This window comes from Protopterus annectens, chromosome 4.part0 (genome assembly GCF_019279795.1).
Source record: "Protopterus annectens isolate FY-2018-M chromosome 4.part0, PAN1.0, whole genome shotgun sequence".
NCBI classification, from domain to species: Eukaryota; Metazoa; Chordata; order Ceratodontiformes; family Protopteridae; genus Protopterus; species Protopterus annectens.
In genome coordinates, this window is record NC_056733.1 from 1055543375 (window position 1) to 1055555795 (window position 12421).

Sequence of the window (12421 nt, forward strand, 5' to 3'; positions counted from 1 at the left end):
TGTGTGCGTGTGTGCATGTGTGTGTGTGCATTTGCGCGTGCGTGCATGTGTGTGTGTGTGTGTGTGTGTGTGTGTGTGTGTGTGTGTGTGTGTGTGTCTGTGTGTATCTATGTATGCATGTTATCTACTAATTAACCTACCTTTAACAGACAGATATATAAATATGAATGATAGAATGATGAAGACAGGCAGACAAACAGATAGACACATCTCTCTAAAATTATATTTAATGGTTTTATGTTACCTTGTGGTCTCTTGTAAACCTTTGCCATGATTCAGGCAGTAGTTATAAGAAAGAGAGAAATAAACATCCGACAGAAACCCTTTTTAATCATTCACTGACTTGTCTGAATTATTAGGTTAGGTTTGCAATATAGATATGTAGCAATACTGCAGTTCCTATTTCTATTTAAGTGTGGATTACAGCAGTAAAAAACATGAAATTGTTGCAGTACATCATCCCTTCACTCAGCACACTGCTTTTCATATATATCTATATTTCTGAAAAATAATCTCTTTTCTTATTTTAACTGCAATAATTAGAAAAGATGCAAAACCTGGTGTTTGTCTCCCCATCTGTATTTTTATAAATTATAGTATCCTCAGCAATAACAAATATTTACGCCAATAAATATTACATTGTCAGTAGTAATGAAACTTTACACCAACACAGCATCACTTGAGTTCCACTAATGCCAACTTCTGCAGCAGCTGAGAGGAATATTCCAGTTCTGTTTTCCTGTCTCATCTCTCCTGACTGACACAGATATGTGGTTAGCATACGCCTTCACCCCAGTCACAGCTTTTAGTGTTGTCTTCTTTATAGAAAATGGCACGTGATACAATATTCAAAACAAGGAAGTATATCTGACACCTGCTGATTCTTTCTCAGACTGTGGACAAACACATGATTATACACTGAAAAAGCTGATGCTACAAACCAAAGAAGTATTCATTTTGTCACCAGATAAGAACAACCAACCTATCCTGCTTGCTCCCATTGATACCTATTAGATAACCTGTAGGTGTTAACTAAGTAACAGTTTTAACTATTTGTGATAACTAAGTAACAGTTTTAACGATTTGTGATAACTAACAGTTTTAACTATTTGTGATAACTAAGTAACAGTTTTAACTATTTGTGATAACTAAGAAACAGTTTTAACATTTCCCCTAACTACAGCTATTTGATGCCTTGACTATGTTTACTAGGTCCATTTTCAGAGAACACGTTATCACATCAGAAAGCTGTCCTGGGCATCTAACACTGACTAAGTAGTAGGAATATATGTCTTTGCACTGTTTTTCACATCTCCTTTTACCTTTAAGCTGTACCCTATTGTCCTTCAGCACCTTTGTTTTTATGAAAGTTATCATCTCCCTTCCTGAGTACACCCACGGTATGCTATAAACTTTATTCCTCTTCACTTTTCACTGCTGCAGCCACCTTTAATCTTTGCATTAATTCTGCTGCACACTTACTACATACTTACTTATTCTTCCATGGGCATGTTTAATACACATTTTTTTTTTGGCAGAGGGGGTTCCTCAGAAGTGCTGCCAGTATTTCAAACAGGGTCTGCTGCCAACATCCTGATCACCATTGCACATTGTCAGACTAATTTAAAACCATCACATATTACTACTCCCATGTGCTTTTACATACATATAAATAAGCTGACAAAAAGAATGTATTTCTAGTCTGTCAGACGGGTGCCAGCTATACCCTATGAAGGTATCCGTCTATTTCACTGCACACCTTATCTTCCATTGTTCACATGCAAATTCTTGTTTTTTTACAGCTCACATTTTAATCACTCACCCCACCCTTTAGATTTTGTTTTCCTTCCATATCCTTTGCTCTCCAATTTTTTTCTTTTAGTTGTGGGATATACTTTTTTCTATCAAATGGAGAGGGAATGGGCACCCTTTCTCCAGCGCTCCTTATCCAGTCTCCTTCCTGAAAGCAAAACACAAAAGCTAAGTTCCAAACCATGAACATAGTGTCCCCTCATTAGTCCCCCCATAACAGCCTATTAATTGTTTCCCTCTTTTGTCTTTATATAGAAAGTTTGATTCACAGACAATACAGAAAGACTCACTGTTCAGGCAGACAACTTATTTATTCATTTTTTTCTGTCTCTAATTTTTCTAAATTCTAAGCAAGTTACACCCACAGCTCTTAATGTATATTTCCTCTGGTCATGCAAGTGTCCTTCTGATACTTTTCCCTTGCAGAGAATGCATGCCATCTTTGACAATGCACCATACTAACATACAGGTGGCCAGATTTTGATGCCTAATGTACCATAATACTGAGGTAAAACTAATAGCCTGCTGTTTTTGGCATATGCCTTCCTGTTATGTACCCTTCTCTGTACTGTCAGTTTTACAGTTTTATATCACCTTTTCATGTATTGCTAAAAATGATGATACATGATGCTACTAGCCTTCGCCTTAATCTGTTTGTTTGTTTTTTTTTTTGGAGGAGAATCCCATCCTTTCAATTTGTCCTAATTAGTTTGCATTGAATTTGCAGCAGTTCTTTCTGGTCCCTTTATTCTGTAATTGGCCTGGCATTATCCAACACATTCATTCACAGCCTCTACCTTTCCCTATTCCCAATCTCTGCCTATTCACTCAACCTCTCCTCCTCTTTAATGAACCCCACTACCCCTTACTAATGTTGCCTCACTCTATAATATACCCATGAAAGACTTCACTATGAATTCTGAGACCTTTAAACATCATAAATAAAGAAATGTAATTCATTAAAAAGCATGCTGTCAGACGTCTCAGAAACATACATAGCATTTCATGCACTGTAACATTATATACCAGAAATTCACATCATGCACACAGCATTCTACAAGCAGTTCAGTCCACTCCATTGAGAGGTAAGTCGAACGCTGGGGATTTAGATGTTGTAGCTGCTCTGCTTTGTCTTATGGAGCATGCCATGATCTGATTATACCACAGGTCTTTGAATGGTGGTATTATGGGATGCCTGTGCACTCATCTGTGAAGTGGATTTGGACTGAACAAGCTCCTGAGAGGCAGATCCTGACTGTTCCAGTGAAGCACCTGTTCTATAATGCCGGAATGAGTCCATCATCTTTTCTCTGAAGTCATCTGACACGTAGTAGTAAATGAAAGGATCAAGACAGCTGTTGCATGTACTGAGAGCCAGGCAGATAATATACCAGTAATAAGCAATGTCTTTGTTTATGCTTTGTGAGTAGTGAACCAAGAGAGCTACATTACTGGGGAGAAAGCAGAACAAAAACAGGAGGAGAAGTATGACAATGACCTTCACGGCACGGTGGCAAGGGCTGCGGCTTTGCCGGAGACTGTACAAAACCAAGCTGTAACAAACTGCAATTACAATAGAAGGAAGGATAAATCCCAAGCTGACAAGGCAGATAAAGTAGTTCCTGAGGAAAGAGACTGTGTTTTCAGGCAAGATGTCATGGCATATGGTTCTTACTTTGCTTTTGCAGCTATAAGCCTGCTTAAAGGTAATCAGTGGAATCATAGCAAGCGCGATGACTAGCCACGCCCCCATACAAATCGCAACTGCAAATCTTTTTCTCCGGAAGCCCTTGGCCTGAAATGGGTGAACCAAAGCAAAGTAGCGGTCCATACTGATAATCATTAGGAACAGAATGGAGCTGTACATATTCCCATAAAAGAATGCTGTAACTATGCTACACATAGATTCACTGAGCCTCCAATCATTTCCTTGGAAGTAGTACATAATCTTAAAAGGCAGCACCAAGATGAGAAGCAGGTCAGAAAAGGCCAGATTTATTAAGAAAATTGTACCTGGCAACTTTTTAATCTTGGTGATTAAAACCCAGATAGCAAGTCCATTGGCTGGGATTCCTATTATAAAAATTAGGCAGTAAAATACAGGAACAGCCTGTGTCACAAGAGAACTATTAAGAAGATCCTCCTTGCAATCAATTAATTCAGAACAGTTTACTTTGCTGGTAAAAGTCCTTCCTCTAGGACCACTTGGTTGCTTATCTATTAAAAAGAAAAGAAAATAAGAATTAGGTGGAAAAAAATTACATTAATAAAAGTCTAGTGACATGTACCCTTTATAGGTAACACTTTTGAAAAAGTATATTTTTTGCACTTGCTCTAACTGTTTCAGTAATATTTAACACTTCTGTGCTGCATTTTTTATTTAGTTGAATTTATCACTGTTTTTCAGCCTGCACTCATTAAAGAAACTCCATCTGTTTGTTATTTTACTGCTCTTAGGCTCTTTTAACAGTAGTCTGATATTTCCTAACCTCCTCTGATACTGGGAAAGCTGTTCTGAGTTTGCTAAAGTTCTCCTGAGTTTGCTGAAATATTGCTAAGTTTTGCAAAGTTTTTGTGTGCTGTGAACATTTTTCAGAGTTAAGGGAACTTATTTCCAAGGATTCATGATATTGCAGGAATTCTTTTTTTTTTGGCTGGAAAGCATTTGTTACTGCATTTGAGCTTAAAGCCAGTTTGTTCTGCATTGGGAGGGTTCTTTTGTACTCTGGTGGAAGCAGAGAGCTAAATTCAGCCATCCAAGGTGGGAACTACTGGTTGATAGCTTATTGTGTTTTTATCTGATTTGGCCTGATGGTTTAACTTTATAGAAGTCTTTCATCCTGCTGGTATGCACAAACACTCTTCCCCATGCTTGCGTATAAGCAAACCTCTCCAGATTAAAATCTTCTATAGGAATCGCTCTCCATAGTCTCCCACTGTTCAAAGCTGCTCAAAGAGCTACCAGTTTGTGCAGAGGGTGGTACCACTGCAGGTCATCTAACGGTATACTACTAAACACTCTCACTTTGACCTTTAAGTGACTCTCCTTTACTCCTTCCCATCTAGAAACTGTGTTTCCTTGCCTTATATAGCATAGACTAGATTCAGACTTGCTGAATCTAGACTGTTTGGTATCACTGTGTTCTTAAACCAGATATTCTACATTAAGAGGGCTTCCGTGCACCCTTGTGGCAGAAGTATATAGCTCAGGACCCATCTAAGTTGGGTTTTGCTGGAGAAAGGCTCAGTCTGGGGCTTTCCCATTGGTAGTTGTGTTAAAACTTACCCATTTAAGTTTAAAACTTGTCAGTTTAAATTTGCTAGTATATAAGTTTTGCTTTTCTGCAGCTTTGCACACACTTTACCAGAGTTGCTCAATATTTGTCAGCTTTAGCCAGAGGTCTGGAGTGTATATGCACTGAAATCCGAAGCATCCACTGAAAAAAATTAAAAATAAGTATATTTTAAGCCAACACTGCACTTTGTTAATTGTATGTAATTGAATTACTGCTTCATTTTTATTGTTCGTGACTGCTTGTTACTCTGCTCTTTGAAATGGTGCTTCATTGTCTTATATAGCATAGGCTAAATTCAGACCTGCAGAATCTAGACTGTTTGGTGTCGCTGTGCACTTAAACCAGCCATCCTACATTAAAAAGACCTCCCTGCACCCTTGTGGCAAAAGTGTGTAGCTCGGGACCCATCTGAGTCAGGGATTGCTGGACAAAGGCTCAGTTTGGGGCTTTCCTATTTGTAGTTCTGTTAAAATTGTTTAAATTTGCTGTATATAAGCCTCACGTTTGCGCAGGTTTATGCTCAGTTTACCGGAGCTGCTCAATGTCTGGCAACTTTAGCCAGAGACCTGGAGTGCATCTGCACTAAAATCCAAGGCATCCACTAAAAAAAACTTAAAAATAAATATATTTTAAGCCAGCACTGCACTTTGTTAACTGTATTTAATTGAATTACTGCTTCATTTTTGCTGTTTGCGACTAAGTCCAGCTAGCCCGCTTCCTTCCTATATACGACATTCAGAAAAATCCTGCCACAATGGATGGGAATTTTCCCATCATTTTTCTGCCAGCTTGATTGATATGGGCATCATGAGAAAATGTAGCAACTGCTTCATGTATACTGACAACCATTTACTCCTAAAGCAAACTAACACTCTGTGTGAGAGATGCAAATATGCTGTGGAATTAAAGTTAATTCTCTCACGTCAAAACAATCTAGACATCAGACAGGTTGCCAGAACACACACTACACCTCTCACACAAACCTCACCTCTCACACAAAATAAGATCATGACACACAAACCCACATATGTGGACGTACTCACTAAAAGCCTAACAAATGAAGGGAGACCTCTCAAACGCACACCACCCAAACTCACCACTAAGCAAAAAGAAATCACTACACATATCAACACACACACCCACGTCTCATCAAATAAGCCACTAAGACAAAACATATCAAATGTCTTGGTCATAGGTGACTCCATAGTGAGACACACAGATGTCCCCCTCACCAGGATGGACAAGGAGAAGGTCATGGTCAGCTGCATATCATGTACCAGGATCTGACAAATCACACATGCACTCAAGTTACTCAACAACAAATAACGTTATGACTCTTCCATAGTCCATGCTGGAGTGAATGACTTGAGCTGTACCACTCCGGACTGTATGAAGAGAAACATGATGGAACTCTTTAATTATGTGTCCCAGGTAGGTATGTCCCTAGCCTTAAGCAATATCCTTCCCTCACCCACCATGATGCCACAATATAAACAAAAAATGATTGACTTCAACAATTGGCTTAGCTTCTGGTGTCAGTCCGGGGGGATTCAGTATCTGTCAGACTGGGAAGATATGGTAGACAGACCTAGTTGCTAGGCTACAGATAGTCTGCACCTGTCCTCCCTAGGCTTTTGGATATTGGCAAAGGCCCTTACCTCCCCTAGTGCCTTTTTAGGCAATGTCAAAATAAATTTGTCAATGTAACAAAATCTAATCAAGACAAACTCAGGTTCTGCTGCTTAATGCTAGGAGTTTAAACATAAAGCTGCACTCCCTGGAAGTACTCCTCCTCTTGGAGGATGATGACATGAGTGCAGTTACCAAGACATAGTTCAAGACCACTGAGAGCACCCCAGCCATGCAAGGCTACAATGCCTTCCACAAGTTCAGTCCTCAAAGATGAGACTGAAGGAACCAAAGGTGGAGCTGTATCCATCTTCATTAAAACCAAATACACTTCAAGACTGGTCAAACAGCATAACTCTCTCAAACTACTCTGTGTTCAATTAACTACTGGGAAAGTACCATACCACATCATTGTTAGCTATAGATCGCCCACCATGAACCAGTATAAGTACACCACCTACCTCAGTTTACTGGAATCCCTCACCATACAGCCCTACACCTTAGTCAAGGGAGATTTCAACTATCCTTCCATAGACTGGGGTACATACATGAGCAAAAACATGCTCACCCAGAGGTTTCTGGACTTTAACACAAATGCTCTGGAAAAGATAGGGTGCACCCCCACTAGGGGCTCTAATGTTCTGGACATAGTACTCACCAACGCTGGGGTTCACTGTACTTCCCAATGCATGATGGCCTCCCTGGTTAGGTCAGTCGCATTTGATGTAACTACTGGAACTGACACCCTCACAGGAACAAAAGTTATAAAAAACTCACCAAAGGTAACTACAGCATATTAAGTGATGGTGTAAAAAGCTTCATACCATCCACAATCATAGATATCAATGATCGCTATGCAGATGTGTACGCAAATGCCCTGTACCAACTAACATTTAAGTGACTGCATAAACTCTGCAGTACCTGACCAGATCAAAAACAGGTCTTCCCGTATAAACAAGCCACCATCATGGACTTCAAGTATAAACAGATTATATAACAAGAGGAAGAAACTGTTGTCTAAAAGCAAGAGAGATATCATTCTGCAGAAGAAGAGTTCCCTCCTAAAACCTAAACAAGAAAATCAGAAATCTTGTCAATTCTTCTAAAGTAAATTACGAAACTAAAATTACATCCCTAGCCAAGGATAATCATAAGGCAGTCTTTAGCTACATCTGAAGTCTAAAAGGGAATGCCCAGCTATGTGCCGAACTGGTTGTAGATGGGATCATTCATACTACACTGGATGATATCACCAACCTGCGAGTTGACAGATTCAGCACAAACTTCACCCCCCCATCCCCACCTACCATATCCCAAAACATACCTGACACCAGCACTTTGCCTAGTATTTCTAGAGAACAGGTCATCTCTGTGCTTGCCAAGGCCAAAAACATGGCCTCAGTGGACCAGATAACACCCCAGGTTGTTTACTAAACAATCTAAAAGAAGACTTAGTGGATCCACTTGGTGTTCTCTTTAATCATAGTTTGAGAACTGGCTATGTTCCTACAGAATGGAGAACAGCAACAGTAATCCCCCTGCACAAAGAGGGGCCATCAACTGACACTAGGAACTACTGAACCATAAGTCTAACCAGCCTCATCTGTAAGACCATGGAAAGAATTATCACGGACCTTATCAACAAGGATATAGGTGCCCTCCAAATGCTGAACCCAACCCAGTTTGGTTTCATTAATGGTAGGTCATGCTTATTAAACCTGTTAGCCATGGATAAAGGTAAGACAGTGCGCACAGCCTATCTTGACCTTGCCAAGGCTTTTGACACAATTCCCTACTCTGTTATCCTTGAGAAACTCTCCCAGATAGGGATTAACCCTTATGTTACTAGATGGATAGCCAATAGGCTCACTGACAGAAGACATTCTGTCAAAATTGGTGACTCCACCTGCACCAGTAGACATGTCACCATTGGAATACCACAGGGATCTGTGCTGGGCCCATACTGTTTGGCATCTATTTCTCAAACGTCCAAGCCAAAGTAGATGGCCTTTGACTCACCAAGTTTGCTGATGAGTGCAAACTGGGAGCAATCATTGAGTCCCACAATGATGTCAACATATTACAAGGACTAACATAAATAAATGATTGGTGCCAAAGATATGGTCTAAAACTAAATTCAAAAAATGAATTATTATTCCCTTTGGCAAAATGGAATTCCCTGCAAATTACAATATTGATAGCACCCCCCCCCCCCCCCATGAATTCCAACCCAGTGCAAGACTTCAGAACACAGGTTGATAGCAATCTGAACTTTGACTACCAAGTATCCACAATAGTAAGGAACACTTTTCTACATAGCTCACCTTAAAAGCAAGGGCATAGTTTCCAGGTCAAGAGATGTTATAACTCCACTGTACTCAACCCTCATCAGACCACTAATAGAGTGAAATACACCCTTTTGCATGTATCTCATCAGACATCTACAACAGCTGGAGAGACCTCAGAGGTTTCTCACTAAGAAAATAGGGGGATTCCAAACCATGATTTGGTGGACAGCCTGAAAGCCCTATCACTTATTTAGGCTGTTGAGAGATGACTTGTGCCTGGCCTATAGGGCAAACTCCAACCCTGCCCTAATGGAAATGCTGCATATCTACAAGTCAAATGACACAAGAGTGACTCACTCTAGGGATCTCAAACTTAGCTTGTGACATTAACAGAACATGCTGGAGACAGGTACAGTATGTCTCCCAGAGACTGACGCTTTTCTGGAATAGACTTCCTAGTCACATAAAACAGAGCTCCTCAGTGACCCTATTCAAACACAAACTAGAAAATTGCATGAGAGACCGAAAATTCACCCCTGGGGTGGCACCCATGTCCCTCATGGACAGGAGTAGCCGGTGTTGATCACAGACCTGCTCTGTCCATAAATTCATTCTGCAAACTATCCAAAAAGAACAACTGGGGTTACTTAGATTAACATGGCTAGGCTTGTAAAGGCTCTAGAGCACTAGCCTAGTAACCTCCTATAAACACATGAACATATGAGATGACACAGCAGACTAGTAAGTAATGAATAAGCTAAATATTTTTGTCACAAGACAAACTGATTAAGCACTGCATTTAATACAAAAGTGGGCATTGGTTCAAAATTAAGTCTACTGAAAATATATTAAGTAGTCACGTACACAGAAAACCTTCTCCTCCTACAACCCAACACCACAACCTGTGAGAGATGCACTTATCTAGCCAAACTGGAGGTAAAGCTCTCTCCAACCAAGACTGCACTTGACAGTCAGGAGGAGAAGGTAAACACTTGTACCACACTACACTCATCACATAGTCCCACTAAACCTACACCACCATAATCCACACATAGAATCACAAAAACATTCACAGAGGCTCTCAATAATAATCTGCTCAAGCAACAGAGACATCCAAAGAAGAAACGCAAGCAACCTCCACCCCCAACACAACCCAAATGACACATAGCCCACAGAATCAGTGTGCCAATAAACCATAGCCCATAATGCAAACCAACATACCCAACACACTAGTCATAGGTGACTCTATAGTCAGGCACACTGATGTCCTACTCACCAGGCTAAACAAGGAGAAGGTTACTGTCAGCTGCCTGCTGGGTACCAGGATACACCACATAACCCATGCATTCAGGTCACTCCACAACAAGTACAAATATGACTCTGTCATTGTCCATGTCGGAGTGAATGACTTGAGACATACTTCCCTGGACTACATGAAAAGAGACATGGAAGAGCTCTCTGATCTTGTAGCCGAGGCAGGTATGACCCTAGCCCTGAGTAGCATCCTGCCATCACCCAGAATGTTACCGCAGTACAAGGACAAAATTATTGACTTCAGCAATTGGCTAAGCTTCTGGTGTCATTCTAAGGGGATACAGTATCTCTCTGGCTGGGACGACATGGTCGACAGACCACGATGCTTTGCCAGAGATGGCCTACACCTGTCACCCCTGGAATTCCAGATACTGGCTAAGGCTCTTGCCACCCCTATAGTGCCTTTTTTGGGCAAGGTTCAAATGACAAATTCACCACCATAACAGAAATAGGCAAGTAAAACCTGAGGGTAATGCTACTCAATGCTAGAAGTCTAAATCTCAAAATGCACTCACTTGAGGCACTCCTTAAAATGGAGAACATCGATATCTGTACAGTGACTGAGACCTGGTTCAAGGCTCTAGAGAGCAACCCTGCATTACCAGGCTATAGCTCATACCACACTTTTCAGCCTTCTGACCTGGACTAGAACAAAGGCGGAAGTGTGTCGATATTCATTAAGGATATCCACACCTCCAGGCTAGTTGCGCAGCATAATGCATCCAAGGTTATCCAAGTGCAACTAACTCTTGCAAAACTGCAATCCAAATTGTAGCTTGCTGCAGATCCCCCCCATGCCCCAGGATTCCCACTCCTCTTTTCTTAATATACTGGAAAGTATTAGGGTTCAACCAAACACCCTAATAATGGGAGATTTCAACTACCCCACCATTAACTAAAAAAACTACTCATGTACCAACTCCTTCATTCAACCCTTTCTGGAATTCATAAATTCCAATGCCCTGGATCAACTTATCCACACCCCCACCAGGGGCAAAAATATCCTAGACCTAGTCATTACCAACATGAGTGACCGACGGATGTTCCACACCTGAAATCAACTCCTTGTTGGTCAGATCTGACCATAAGCTAATCACCCTAGATATCCGCATCCCATCCCCACCCACCATTAAGGAAACCATGGTAAAACATTTCTCCAAAGTCAACTTCATGCTTCTTAAGACAGAAGTGGCGAACTTCATGACACCCATGTAGAAGGACAATACAGTTATGACTGCTGAATCCTACACAAATGCACTCTATAAGCACTTTCATGAGTTCATGGATAGTGCTATCCCAAACAAAACCAAGACACTATCTTCCAGAAAAAGTAAGCCAATCTGGCGGTTCCCTGCCATAAATAAACTCTACAACAGAAGGAAGAAACTGTTGCAAAAGAGAGTAAAATCCCATGAGTGGAGGAGCTGCCTGGTCAGCCTCAGTAAGAAGCTGAGATCCCTTATAAGAGCCTCCAAAGCTAGCTAGGAAAACAAAATCACCACTGATTCTAAGGGCAACTATAAAGCATTCTATATCTATGTCAAGAATCTCAATGTCTCAATGACAACAACCAGATCTGCTCTGAGTTACAGTACAATGGCACAAAAATTACAGAACCAACTGATATTGCCAACATCCTGGCAGATAGGTTCAATGCTAACTTTACCCATCTCTCACCCCCTAAAGGGCCCATATCTATACAGGAAGAATGCAGAGTCCCTGTAATTACATATATGCAGGTAAAAGCTGCACTCTCTAAAACCAAAAACACAGCATCCATGGGACTGATCAACATCCCAGGCTGTATTTTACACAAACTTAAGAACAAACTGGCTCTCCACCTAAGCACCATGTTTAATCATAGTCTCACATCAGGCTTTGTGCCTAATGAATGGCACACAGCAACAGTAATCCCACTTCACAAAGGGGGAGCCACCACTGATCCTGGAAACTATTGCCCTATTAGCCTGATGATCCTGGTCTGCAAGGCCATGGAACGTATCATCATGGAAGTCATAAACAAAGACATTATAGGTTCATAGGTTCATAGGTTGGTACTAGGCTATCAGCCCTAGGGCATAT

At 40.8% G+C, this 12421-nt stretch overlaps 1 protein-coding gene across 1 annotated transcript in view; it reads right to left on the minus strand.

Annotated features, from left to right (window-relative positions):
• Positions 1 to 211: 211 nt before the first annotated feature.
• Positions 212 to 12421, minus strand: part of LOC122799729 (proteinase-activated receptor 4-like) — a 101063-nt gene continuing 88853 nt past the window's right edge. The window contains exon 2 of the mRNA XM_044068984.1: positions 212 to 4029. Within this exon, the coding sequence (XP_043924919.1) occupies positions 2969 to 4029 (1061 nt within the window). The 3' untranslated portion in view covers positions 212 to 2968. The remainder of the gene's footprint in view (positions 4030 to 12421) is intronic.